This window comes from Sturnira hondurensis, unplaced genomic scaffold (assembly GCF_014824575.4).
Source record: "Sturnira hondurensis isolate 20B ecotype Veracruz unplaced genomic scaffold, ASM1482457v3 Scaffold0013515, whole genome shotgun sequence".
NCBI lineage: Eukaryota > Metazoa > Chordata > Mammalia > Chiroptera > Phyllostomidae > Sturnira > Sturnira hondurensis.
Window position 1 is genome coordinate 2613933 of NW_028086146.1, and position 13836 is coordinate 2627768.

At 39.0% G+C, this 13836-nt stretch overlaps 1 protein-coding gene across 2 annotated transcripts in view; it reads right to left on the bottom strand.

Moving 5' to 3' along the window:
• CFAP95 (cilia and flagella associated protein 95) overlaps window positions 1-13836 on the bottom strand; it is a 111004-nt gene that overhangs the window by 12127 nt on the left and 85041 nt on the right. For both annotated transcript variants that reach the window (XM_037061689.1, XM_037061688.1), the window contains exon 5: window positions 3813-3870. In XM_037061689.1, the coding sequence (XP_036917584.1) occupies window positions 3813-3870 (58 nt within the window). The remainder of the gene's footprint in view (window positions 1-3812; window positions 3871-13836) is intronic.

Genomic DNA, 13836 nt, shown 5'->3' on the forward strand with positions numbered 1-13836 from the left:
TTTTTTACTGGAAGAAGGAGCCTGTGAAGGCAAAAATGCTTAAGGCCTAGGAAAGTCACCATGCTGTCCTGTGTCTGGGGAGTCCAGGGCAGGGCCTGGGCCTGCTGAAGTGGCCAGGTTCTGGGGCAATTCAAGGCCACAGCTAATTTTCAACCAGCACAAAAATATCAATATTTTAACAATGCTCTCTCCACACCAGCACATAGAGGCCCAGTGGTAGGACAGGCCGATCCTGCTGTTACTGGAAATAATTCTTAAACAGATGCAGCTTCTTTTCTTACCTATTACAAAACACTGCTTGGACCCCATGTGGTCGGTTTGGAATGCTTGCCAACTTTAAAACGTAATTCTCTATTAAAGACATCCTCAGCTTTCTATCCCTGAACAGACCAGGACATGCAACACTTTCTGATTTAAAGGTGCTCATACGCCTTCAAAGAGAATTAAGGCAGCTCTATTTAGGAAAACAAGAGTCACTTCACACCTGATACAGACCAACAAGATGTACCCGAAGGACAGCTGCACGGCTGGGAGGAGCCACTAACTTCCGAAATGCTCCCAAATTTCACTGAGGGCTGGAGCGTCTGCCGTGGCTGCCGGCCCAGCCCTTCTTTCCTGCTGCCTCACGGTTTGATTTTTACACCCGTATTTAGAAACTAAGCAGCCATCTGTCTTATCATTTTCTCACCTTCTCGGGTCAATGGCTTTGATGCCATTGTAGAAACTCACTCCCATGGCCACATCCTGGATTCCCGCATCCCCCTACGTCCGAAATTCCAATGAATTCAGTACATCCCCTCGTGCATTACTTCCAGTTCTTCTATGTCTCTCTCACTCCTTCACAACCGCCATGGTTGTTCTTTTTTCTCAACATTCTTGTTCCCTCGGGCCTCCAGCTTCCTGAGTTTGCCTGAATTCATTCTTTTCTTTACTCATCCTGAATGTATTCAGCAGGCACAACTATGCTTGGCTCACTGATCCCCATCTTAAAGGCTCTTGTACCCTGTGAACAGCCAGCCATGGACCAGGCCTCTAATCTACCTTCTCTGAAACTTTTCCTCTATTTTGGTTCTTTGGGAAAAGGATGAGGAAGCTTTTAAAATAAGATATCTTTCAACTGAAATTGAGTGAGCTGTAATAAACATACAGTGTAAGAAGTGGAGTTCTGAAGAAGTAGCTTGCAATTCTCTGATCTCTCCTTGGAAACAATTTCACAGCTTTTAATAGTCTGTATTTCCTTAATTATATTCAGAGCCATGGTGTGATAGCTCTCATTTTCTTTAAGCTTCCCATAATGCTGTCCCACTTCATGTGAATATGCAGTTAAGCAAATGTAAGAGCCCATAATATAAAAATTAATAAAGTCTCAATTCATACACAAAATTTGAAATAGTATGAATCCAAATATTTTAAGATTGCATCGGAATTATATAATTGCAAAGGTGGTAGCCTGAGTGAGTGGTGAACTGTTTATGCTAAGGCCGTATGGTAAAGTACTTAGCAAGTAAAAAATATTCTTCTTCATTTGTTAGTATTTTGTGAGGCATACACTTGTTTACATGTGTAATAACTTCAGTCACTATTCTGCTGCTATTTAACCATCCACTGTTATAATTTAAAATATTTTTGTGTCCTATAAGAACATAATGCAAAGATTCATGAAATGGGGGTGCTAGGAAGCAGTGCTGAAAACATCTCAAAATCAATCCTTTGGCATGGAAGTTGGAAGTGAACGAACAAAACTCTAAATAAAGCAAACAACTGCTGTGACATGCTGTGCTGTTAATGTGGAAATCAGCAATGGAGAAATACTAGAAATAATGCTGCAAATTAAAACCATAAATTTATAACACAATGGTTAAAGATTCATGCACTCTGAGAATACATCCCACATTCTTTATAGTTCTGCCTATGGGGAAATTAGTCCTTTGAATTTTGTGAGTTTTTAATTATATACTCAACTTTCTTCATGTAGAGATGGAACCAAACTCCATGCATATAAGAGAATGAGCCTGAGTTGCATTTTAAAATAAAGTGTTTGTTTCCTTGTCTGTTTTTTTAATTATAAACAATCGGGCTAAAAAGTGTGGAGATGAAGAAAATCACCAACAGTATCACCATTCAATGGCCAAATTTAGTAGTATTTTGACAGTTTCTTCAGCTTTTCTCCATATTTTTACATTGCTTAGATAAAATAAATGTTTAATTTTGTATCAATGTTTTTCTTGATCTTAAATGAAGATTTATCAAGACACTAAGAACTATCTACAGATGTTAAAAGGCTTCAATAATCTCACCATGTGATTATAGCATATTCAATTAGTACCATTTCTAACACTAAAACATTAGGCACTTTCTAACTTTCGCCATTATAAATAATCTAGTGATGAGTATCTTAAGCTTTCAAATCATTTTTCTTTGGGGAAATTTCTTAGAAGGAGAATTATTCAATCAAATAGTATCTTGATACATACTGCCAAATTCCTTTCCAGAAAGACTAAAACAATTTAAAATTTACCTGGCAACAGATAAAAGAACCCATCTCTCCCCATCTTTACCTCACAGAGTATTAAATTTATAAATTTCATTTACAATTCATTTAGTTTTCCAGTCCTCTAAAATAGTAGTTATTTCTTTTTGAGATTTCTGTTTGAGTGAGTGGTTACATGCAACAATTTACTACTTTCTTGGAAGCTCTCACGGGCTGCAGAGAGAGGGCGGCTGGAGTCCAGGCTCAGCCAGGCTGCTTGTCCCATGGGGCTTCTTCATTCATGGGCTCAGCCTCGTTCCCTCCTGGCCTCTTCCTCTAGCACAGTACTTTGGGTATCTCACAAGGGGGCTCAAGGCTCCAAGAATCGGAAGCAGTTTTTTTATAAGGTAAGATAAGTTTCTGTCTGAAACAGGGTCACTTTTGCTATGTCCTAGTGATCAAATCAAGGACCTGAGAGTCCAGATTCAAAAGGCAGAAACGTTCACACCTTGCTGGGAAAGTGGCCTGTGCTAGTGGGAAAACCCGCCATCTTTGGAGACAGTCTCCCACATCCTCTCTGTTGCTCTTTATTGATCTAAGCTTTTCCTCATGAACGTATTTTAAATGTGTGTTGTTACAGTAATCGTATGCTTTTTTCCTTTATAGTTTACTAACCAGCTGCTGTTTTTTATCTGCTTATTTTGTATTCACTCACCCTACTAAATGCTCTTATTTATTTTAATTCTCAGTTTAGTATCTTGGTTCTCCTAAGAAGATAATTATACTATCTTAAAATAAAGATAACTTTTCCCCCTCATTTTGAATAATCAAATCTCTTATATATTGCACTGGTTGAGACTTCCAGAAGATGCAGCCTTGTTCTGTTTCTGGCATATAACTTTTTAAGTACAAGTATATTCAAGTTATAAACTGGGCATATTTTATCAACACACACATTTCCCAGAGCCAAATTAAGCCACTTTTATGTGTCAATACAATAAAAATGAATAGAAAGGCAGGTTCTCATTCCAGATAAATTAAATTCAGGGACAGGGATAACAAAAGAAGCTGAAGAAGAAAGTATTGAATCACTAATATGTTTTAGACACTGTAATATTTTCTCCCTGAAATCTATAACCATAAAACATCTAAAAAATCATAACCATAAAACATTGTATTGACTCCCTCAAATAGCAAATATCTCTAAATAAATATAAAATATCATAAATCTCAGCAATTTGTCCTTTCTTCCTAAGCTTAACTACTTACACTGGATGTAAACAATCATTTTATGGATATACACAAGTATTATAATATGGCTTTCCAACCCCCTTATACTCACAAGTGGCTGATAGTCATATGGTGGAGTGTAGTCCTCAGTATATGTGGTCAATGAACACCTAAGAGGGAGAAGTCATAACCATAAAAAATTATATTGAGAAAAGAATGACTTCAAAAACGAACATTTAAAAATGTTAGTGCTATGTACTTAAAATAAAAACATTTCAAGAAGGATCGGCCCTAATAAAAATTTTAAAACCCACAACTTCTCAGCCTTGTTTATAGTGCTACCTACCCCAGCAGGGTGGTCTTCCTTCACAACCTTCAGTTCGGCATCATCTACCACTTTCCTGGGCTAATGATATGCTACCAATCCCAAGTCCATGCGCTCAGGTGCATTCCAGACTTTCGGAATTCTCTACTACTCATTTTTTGCCTCTCAGACCTTTTTGATTCTATGTCCATGTTCTCTGCTAGATGACAACTGACAAGATTAACAGAAGACAGCCAGGAGGAGGACTGAGATAACATAGCTTCCCCAGCCTCCACCCCATTAAACATGCAGAATTTCAAATAAAACACATCCCACTTGCCCCAAGTGAATAAGCTCAAAAGGGAAGCCCTGAAGGGCTAGAAATGAAGAGTAGACTCATTAGAATGGGAAGCATAAGCTGATGGCCCAAGGATAGGGGCTGGAGCTTGCGCTGTGTATCAAAGGCAGAAGACATGGCCTGGGCGGGGGGCGTTCACAGAAGGCAGAGAGCTAAACCCCTATTCACAGCCAGGAGTCTGCAGAGGCTGGACCTCCATAGAGCAGGAGCCAAAAAACTGTAGTAACCAGTTCAGGGAAACTCGCCAAAAAGTTTCTTTCCATTTGAAACTGAGGGTGGGGTAAAATCATCCTCCCATGAGAAATTAAAGCTCTACTTCTATTCCTGACACTTTATGGAACTAAACAGTCAAGGAAACTCCTCTGAGAACTGCACACCTAAAAATACTGGGTAGAAGGAAATTTAAACATTTTAATACATGGCTAAGCTAGTGGGAAAGTAAGAGAGTTCAACAAATAAAAGAATTCCAATACAAAAAGAAAGTCCAGCTCAGAAGTTAAAGGGTTCAGGTGTTCATTTTACTTGCTGATAATCACTGATTCCTGACGGGCTTTCGATGTATGGTTTCCAGAGGAGTAGCACTGACATGATCACGTTGTAGCGCAAATCATTACTCACATGTTTGTGGTGATGCTGGTGTGAACGCACCTGCTGCACGGCTGGTCGTATAAAAGTATAGCACATACAATTATCTGTAGTAATAATAGTGATCATGATAACGAGTGACTATTACTGGTTTGTGTATTATCCATACTATACTTTACCACCATTTTAAAGTATACTCTGTTCACTAAACTAAAATGTTTTCTGTAAAACAACATGCTGTGTTAATGCCAGCAGCAGACTCATACTTCCTGCGATTGCATCATTTCCCCTTGTGCCTGATTCAATCTCATTTGATGGAAAAAAAAAAAACACCTGAGAACATGTGAGACTAGAGGATTTGAACACCGGCTCCAAGAAAGAGGCTTGGGGTGTGCAAGACCACAGTGGCAGTCTTTGTAAGTAAGGCACCGCTTCTAGGGAAGTTGCAGGTGGGGACAGCTGGCAAAATAAAGAAAAATAAGAAATCAGGCCCAGAAATTAAAGGTCCTAGAACCACCACTTCCCTGCCCACCTCCCCATGCCCTGCAAAAAGATGCCATTAATGAAATAAAGTTCACTTCACTGTTCTAGCAGAAGAGGGCACTCTTGAACTAAGAGATAGAGGAAACTGCCCACACTTCTCATTTTTCCTCCATAGGATTTATGGTAGCTGCCAGCCAGTCCAGGAAAATTAAACATGCTTAAAATGTAAAGAAAAGGCAACATTACTTTGAGAATAAACCATAAATAAGAATCAAAACCGAGGTGATGAAAATGCTCCCCAGAAACATTCCCAGTCGGAGTAGACCTCTATCAGCGTTTCTATCCAACAATGTACGGGACATTCTAGCAAATGCAGTAAAACAAGAAAAGGAAGTGTATGTATAATAATTGGAAGGGAAAACCCAAAATTTTCATCATCCACAGATAACTAAATTGTCTACATTAAAAAATCCAAGAGGACCTTTGAGTCATAACAACAGGCACGTTTCTGGAAGGCTGTTGGATACAAGACCAATACACAAAAACAGTGCGCCCAAAGTCAGCGATGAGAAACTAGAATGCACAGTTGAAATGGAAAATGCAATGAAATCTCTACAATTCCTAGAGGAATACATGTCACAGAAAATTTATGACATTTATGGGAAAAACACAAAATTTGTTGAGAGACATAAAATAACTCCTCCATTTATATGTGGGTGACTCAATCAGTCCATGCTACACATACACACATGTGTGGGCACACACATATGTATCATTTCTAAGGGGTTCATAGTTTTCCATTTGATATATAAGTACTGCTTAAATTATGATCTAAAATTTCTATTGATCAAAAGACACCATGGACAGTCAGAAGAGAAGACATAGACTAAAAGAAGATACCATAAAATTAGTCTACGGCCATACCACCCAGAACGCACCCGATCTTGTCAGATACCATAAAATTAAACAAAACAAGATTAGTACCCAGAATAAAACATTCTTACACATCAATAAAAAACAGAATCCCATAGAAAAATGGACAAAGCCTATCTACAGTCAATTCACAGTAGAAGAAACATAGCTAATAACTATTTTAAGATAAATTTGGGCCTAAAGTTCAGTCTTAAATTCAGTAATTAGTGAAGTGCAAAGTAAAACAATGAGGTACCATTTTATACCATTAGATTGACATGAATTTAAAATGTCTATAACATGTATAAGGATATGAAAGAATGGGTACATTCACACATTACCAGTGTCAGTGTGTTGTAAAATTAAAGGTGCATTTATGTCAATACCCAGAAACTCTATTTCTGAGCATGAAGAAACCCTTGCATCTACATTCAAGGGAATGTGTACACAGATACTCGGTGCACCCTTATGTGTAATAACGAAAATCTGAAAGCTAACCTCCATCAGTAGGGTGGATATACTGGATGGTTATGATAAATACAAGAAATCATTTCTCTTAAAAATATAAAGCAAATTTGGTAAAAAAATTAACTTGCATTATAAGTAAATAATGAGTCGATAAATGGGTGTTTTGAGTAGTATAATATTCAATAGCATTCAAATGGAAATACAAGAAAGATATTCCATAATCTTAAGATGTTTGTATTAATAGATAACAATGAACATGCTCTCCTACTTTATTCTTATGCAAAGCTCTGACTTAAATGATATGATTATTAGTCAAATATCAGAGTGTAGCTTTGGGCAGGCTGACCCTGCAAGGCAGCACCGGGCACCTCCCTACTCACTTAAAGCAGGTGGAACCCCTTCCCCCATGCTCAGGCCCACGCCCTCTCCTATTATTGCCTCCCAGCACAGTCTGACACAAGTACCAAAAAATACTTATGAGTGAATAAAGCAATAAGAATAACTATAAAGAGATATAGATTATAATGAAAACTTAAATAGAGGTGGAAATTAGAATATTCAGTTATCCTTTGGAAAAGCAATGTGGCTCAACAAAATGGAAACTTTTATAGTACTGAATGACTTTCAGTCAGTGAAACTCCATGTCTGCCTCTCCCCTTTTTAAATCTGAAGAACAAGGCAACAAATTTTTAAGTAATATGGTTCATCACATTTAAAATAAGGTGGTCTTTTGAGAATAAAAATATAAAAAACTCAGCATAAATCTTCCTCTTAGATATCAGCTTGAGGCAATAACTGAATTAAAACATATTAGAACAGAACACGTCTACTAGAAGAGAAACGGCCTTCGGAGAAGTGCAGGAAAGCAGAAGGTGAGAAGAATAAGGGAGGCGTTGGTTTCAGGCATCATCCCGAAGGAGTGATGAGCTGGCTTACAGAGAGACCTCTCCGGTTCTGGGGGCAGAGGCCGTGCACATCTCTGTCAGTGTTCCAAAGCAGCTGTGGCAGCCAGTAACGACTTCGGGTCACTGTCCGGGACCACCAGGAGCAAGCCTGTGCCGCATAGCTCTGCTTAGCATTCCATTCCTCCCTATAGCTACAGGTCCGAATATCAGCCTCCAGGCCACGTTCAGTCAGGGCTCTCCCATGGGATTCCTTAGCAGAGACCACTGGAAAAGGGGCGGTCACTCTGCTTTGACGAGAACTGTGTGAAGTGACACCCTTGTCCTCAGAGGAAGCAAATGATTCCAGCAGTCTCTGAGGCCCAGCCATTCCATACATTTGCCTGGATTTCCATGTGGTATTCCAGTATTTTTTAAATAAATTCCCCTTGGTTTGAGATCATTTGAGACACTCCCCTTTTGGCCTGAGATAATTTGTGCGTCTGTCACAACTGAAAGAGTTCTACTATAATCAGGCAATCAGAGTCGAGGTCATTGATTATTGTAATCATATAACTACCCTTGCTCTGATTCCAAACACTCTAAACAACATCTTGATTATAGTCTGGCTTCCAATATACATATTTTTCAACCAAGAGAGACTGTTTTTATCACACTGACATGACTGGTGTGCTTGAATATTTTATTTCTCATTACAAATTAACTAATTAGAATGCTGGATTTTCTTGTGAGTTGAAGGATCACACGTCAATCTTTATGAGCAGACAAATTCTGAAGCACGGATAAAAGGGAAGGAAATGTAAAACTGTGGACAAGATTCTGGTAAATTCACCAGGATAATGCCAGACTGTGAGGACACTCGGAAGCGAGACAACTGACCTTTACCCAGCACCACCCACAAGGTGCCACGCATACCCTCTCACCTTTCATGGCTGTAGGGTAGGAGAACAAGTAGTGATGTTTTGTAATATGAGAAAGGAAAAGGAGTCTGACATGAAGTTATCATTAAAGCCATGGCACTTCTTAAAATACCTACTCTGGCACGAACACCAGTGGTAACTCATGTGAATCTATACGATGCTGCACTAAAACCCACAGAATCACAGTTCTTAAACCTAGAAGAGCTTTAGAGATCAATTGCTTCCTTTCTGTTTTCTCTGGAGGAGAAGCAGATATTTTCTCCACCGGCTTCCCGACAGCCAGAAGAAGGGCATGTGACGTCTACTCAGAAAATAAGACAGTCTCCCCTCAGTCTGAATCTGCGCACATGAGGCAAAGAAGGAGGGAGTTAATTTGTCACTAACCCCACCGCGGCAGCAGTAGAAGCTGCATTCATTATTTAGGAGAAGGCCCATTATGTAGCCACATTACTTATTTAGCCACAGAGAACCATGGAGTCTACCTGCCTGTGTGTGTAGGAAAAAAGGGGAAGCTTACAACCACTCTAGGAAATTTCGTCTGTTTCTTAACAGCAACCATTATTTAAAAATGAAATCTCATATTGTACTGAAATGAATATGCCTGTCATTTCCTCCTCCTCCTCCTCCCTACTGAATTAAGCCACACACACCAAATATGATAGTTCTTCCATAGCTGCTGAATGCCAGGCCTGAATTTCAGAATCAACTTCTCAGAAGCTAGTGGCAGAGAGAGAGAGAGAGAGAGAGAGAGAGAAGACAAGATGGAGGACATTTTGAGTCTGGTTTTACTCCTGATCCAAGCCAAGTCCTTGCTAAGTTCCATAGCAGTTTGGAAGCAGTTCTCCCCTCCCATCCAGAACACAGAACTGTGAACCCAAAGATTCGAGTCTCTGTTTTACCACTAAGTAGTCATGGGGCCTTGAGCAAGTCACTTAAACCCTCTGCATTTTAATTCCCCCCATTAGTATCTGCCCCATAAACATTAAACAATAGAAGGATGGATCAATTAATGAGGAATTGCATTCCCTGATTATCTATGCTTTGATTTCCTCCTTGGTATAATTAAGAATATACCTACCCAAATGACCCTATATGGTTATTAAGAGGAAAGGGATTGTGGATAATACATATGAAAGTGCTTTGAAGGAATGAAGCATTAAGCATGAAGAACAATGGACCACAGTGGTTAAGGACACAGACGCTGCAGTCAGACCAACCAGACATGAGTTCAAAGCCCAGTTCTAGTGCTTACTAGTAGGTAAGGATCTTTTGGAAGCTTACTTTTCCTCTCTGAGCCCCTTTTCAATGGAGGAAGTTGCAGCATCCATTCTCAAAGATTGAGAACAAAATAAGATACATAAAGCCCTTAACTCAGACACCTAGCATGTGTTTAACAATACTAGAAGTAAAAGAAGTTCTACAATGATACTAATTAAACAATGGAAGGACATGGCTCTTTTTGCATATTAATTGGATTATTCAAGCGGCAAGGTGGAAAATGGATTGAAAGGAAGACAGAGGGACTAGTCAGGATACTTATATTAGCAACTGGGCCTGGGTCAGTGACCTCTCTCTTGCTCCAGTCTCAAATACCAAGCTATTTTTTGACATGCTCTTCCTCCCATCTTCTGCTTCAATGAATGGTCTCATTAACCCCCAACTGTCTAAGTCAGAAGCCTGGGAATGAATCCACCTTGGGTTTTTTCACCCTTATAATTAATCAGTCATCAAGTAAATGTCCATTCCTTTCAGTATGTCTAAAATCTGAACCCTCTCTCCCTCCACACCACCATCACAATCAGGGCTTTATTATGGCATGTCTTAATTAGCTCAGCAGTTCTCTGATAGCAGTCTCAGTTGCCTACCCAACTGTTTTCTGCATTCCAAGCACAAATCTGATCATTTCTACACCACACTTGACGAGCTTTCACTGTAGCCTGCGTGATGAAGTCCAAATTCCTTAACATATGGTAGTTTTCAGGCACTGCTTGCTGTCCCCAGCATCTCTCTTCAACTTTGGCTGTTATCACTGCAAACCTGTACTTTGCGAACCAGGCATGCCCATCATAGGCTCCCTTCCTCCCTTCCTGGCCCCTTATCTTCTGCCTGTGGTGCCCTTCTCTTCCGTTGATCTGGCCAACTCCAGCTCATACCCCATGACTCAGCGCATATGTCATTTATATCTTGAAGCCACTTGCAACCTTCCAAGTCTGAGTTATGTGCTCTCCTTGCATCCTGTGTTCACCCTAGCATATCGTAGTGTTATTGGCTCATTCAACACCTATTTCAACCTCCCTTCCCCCTTTTATTCTCTACTTAGAAGTTAAAAACACTTTTGTAACCAATAGGTTGTGGCCATGTCACAGTCTATTCAATAAATGAGGACTGAAGATCTTAAAGAGAGTTTCTCTTTCCCACTTTTTCCTTTCTAGAACAGACTGATTTGGGGAGGTGTAACAACCATTTGGAGACAATGAGAATGAGAGTGATCTAGCAAAACTCATAGAGAAGAAAGACAAAAAGACCCTGTATTCTTGATGATATTGTTTAGGTGCCATGCCAGTCTGGAACTCCCTGTATTTCACTCCAGGTGAACAAGTGTCCTAATTATTCGAGTTGTTATTAGGTTTTCTAATACTTTCATCCATGCATATTCCTGACTAATACATGATTACTGACTGCTTGTTTTTCTTTCTTATATATTAGACAATGTGCTTCTTCAGGATGGGGGTGTCTTTTGTCTCTATATTCCTAGTATCTAGTTGTTCTTAGCACATAGTAGGCACTCATTAAATGTTTATTTTGAAAGAATGAATTCAGATATGCTGGGCACATGTAATTTATTTAAGCCTAATAATGCTTAGAAACCATTTCAAAGAACAATATAAGGCTGACAGGTTAGTGTAATAATTTAACTATGTAAGTGCCACATATGGAGTGAAATCAAATATGGATAGTAGCAAGATTTCTGTAATATTTTAAAGTTCTTATTCCTGTGAATCCACCACTATGTCTCAAGACTCACAGATAGTATCATATTATTCACTAGGACCCAATGAAGATTTCGAGTAATTACAAATAATGATATTTTTATGCCAAACACATAAACTTTCAATACTATATAAGGAGAAATGCTAGTAATATTGACTCATCATTAATGTACATGGGATAAGTAAAACTGTGAGGATTAAATATAAATTCCACAACTATAACAGTCTGAAAATCTTTATCATTTACTTGTTTTGTTAGCTCATTAGACCCCAAAATTTGAACTGCTTGTATCCCTGATAGATTAGCAATGACAAATAGGCCATTATATGTAGTCTATTATATAGGCCAAATAATGGTAGAAATAGCCATACAATCATGGTAGTAAGAGACATGAAGGTTGTTTCAGTTACCTATTTCTGTAGTTTAAAAGTTAGTGCCTTAAAATAATAATTATCTGAGTGTTCTGATATTTATTACCTGAGTGTTCTGTGAGATGATTGGGTTCGGCTGGTTGGTTTTTCTGCTCCACGTGACATCAGTTAGAGCTACAGCATCCAGGTAGTTGACTAGACTGGAATATCTAAGATAGCTCAAGCACATCGTGGACAACTAGTTTTGCCTGTTATCTGGGAGCTCAGTTGGAGCTGTCAAATACAGTGCCTTCGTTCTCCTCTTGTGCCCTTATGTGTCTTGGACTTCTCACAGCATGTCAGCTATGGTCCATGTATCAGAAGTAGAATCTACCAGTCCTCTTAGAGAAGGGCATGCTATATGAAGGAGTAATGCAAAGAGCAATAGCATTCAGGTTGAGTCTGAAATTATTTCAGCAAATTTGGCCAACTGGAAAAGCTATCAGTTATTCATTCCTAGCTAAGCAATGAGTTAGTGATATGACCTTAGGCAAGATATTACTGCCTTGAAGAGGAAAGTGTCAAGCCAAAACCAAGGCATGTATTAGGAACCACTAGCCCAGGTTGTTTGAAAAATAGACAATTTTGCAAACCACACGATCACAGTTCAATTCCCAGTCAGGGCACATGCCTGGGTTGCAGGCCAGTTCCCAGCAGGGGACTCATGAGAGGCAACCATACATTGATATTTCTCTCCTTCTTTCCTTCCCTTCTCCTCTAAAAGATAAATAAATAAATTCTTGAAAAAATGTTAAAAAAAGAAGAGAAAAAGAAAAATAGACAATTTGATTCCAGCAATTTCAAAAGAGATAAATGACCTCTCCCCAGTACTTTCTTTATGAGCTTGGTACTCAAGGTCTGGCCTGATTAAATGTAGCAATTATCATCTCCATGTTTACAAAGAAAAGTAACATTCAAGGTTCTCCTATGTGGCCTATCATTCAAAGATGAAGCACAGAAACAGTGGCAGAGACCATGAGCTTTGACGTTAGACTTGTTTCAGTTCAAATACTGGCTCTTTATCACTTACCAGCTATGTGAGTTTGCACATTTTATTTGACTTCTCTGTGCCTTTGTTTTCCCCTCCACATAATGTGGATAATGATGGAAGCAACTCATAGATTTTTTGTAGGAGTAAATGAGTTAGCATATATGAAACCCTTAAAATAGTGCCTAGCACATAATAAGCACCATATATGCATTTGCTATTATTAGCATTACTCTTAAAGTTATAAGGTACATAAAGCCAAACTCAAACTCAATTAAGGAAAAAACAAACAAACAAAAATAAGGAATATCTCAGAGCATATAAAAATGTCATCAGAACTCTTGTCTCCACACCTCTTCTTCCCTTCATTTACACCTAGATAATCCCCCAGAAGCAAGATGCTCTCTGTAACTTGCTACATGGAGCATGAGAGAGTATCTTGCTCCAAACTCCAATTATTATCCCAGCATGTTTTCTGATTGGCCAGCCAGGGTCATGTGCCCAACACTTGGATTTGTGGAGAGGTAGGAGTTGGTGGGAGATCTGACCATCCATTATAGGGCCTGACTGGATTACAATGAGGCGGGGTCGGGTGGGGGGAAGAATGTTGTCCAAAAGAAGAAAGCTGTACATACAAAAAAGAAACGTTCTACAATAAATAAGATGGGGAATGAAGAATCGAATCCCTGTCTGTCTTGCTCTCATTCCACAGCCTTTTCATCACACCACTCTCCTCTTCACATTTCCTTTATTGGTACCCTCATCACCATCATATCAGGTCAGTTTTTTAAACTTTTTTCTTCTAGAAAAATGTT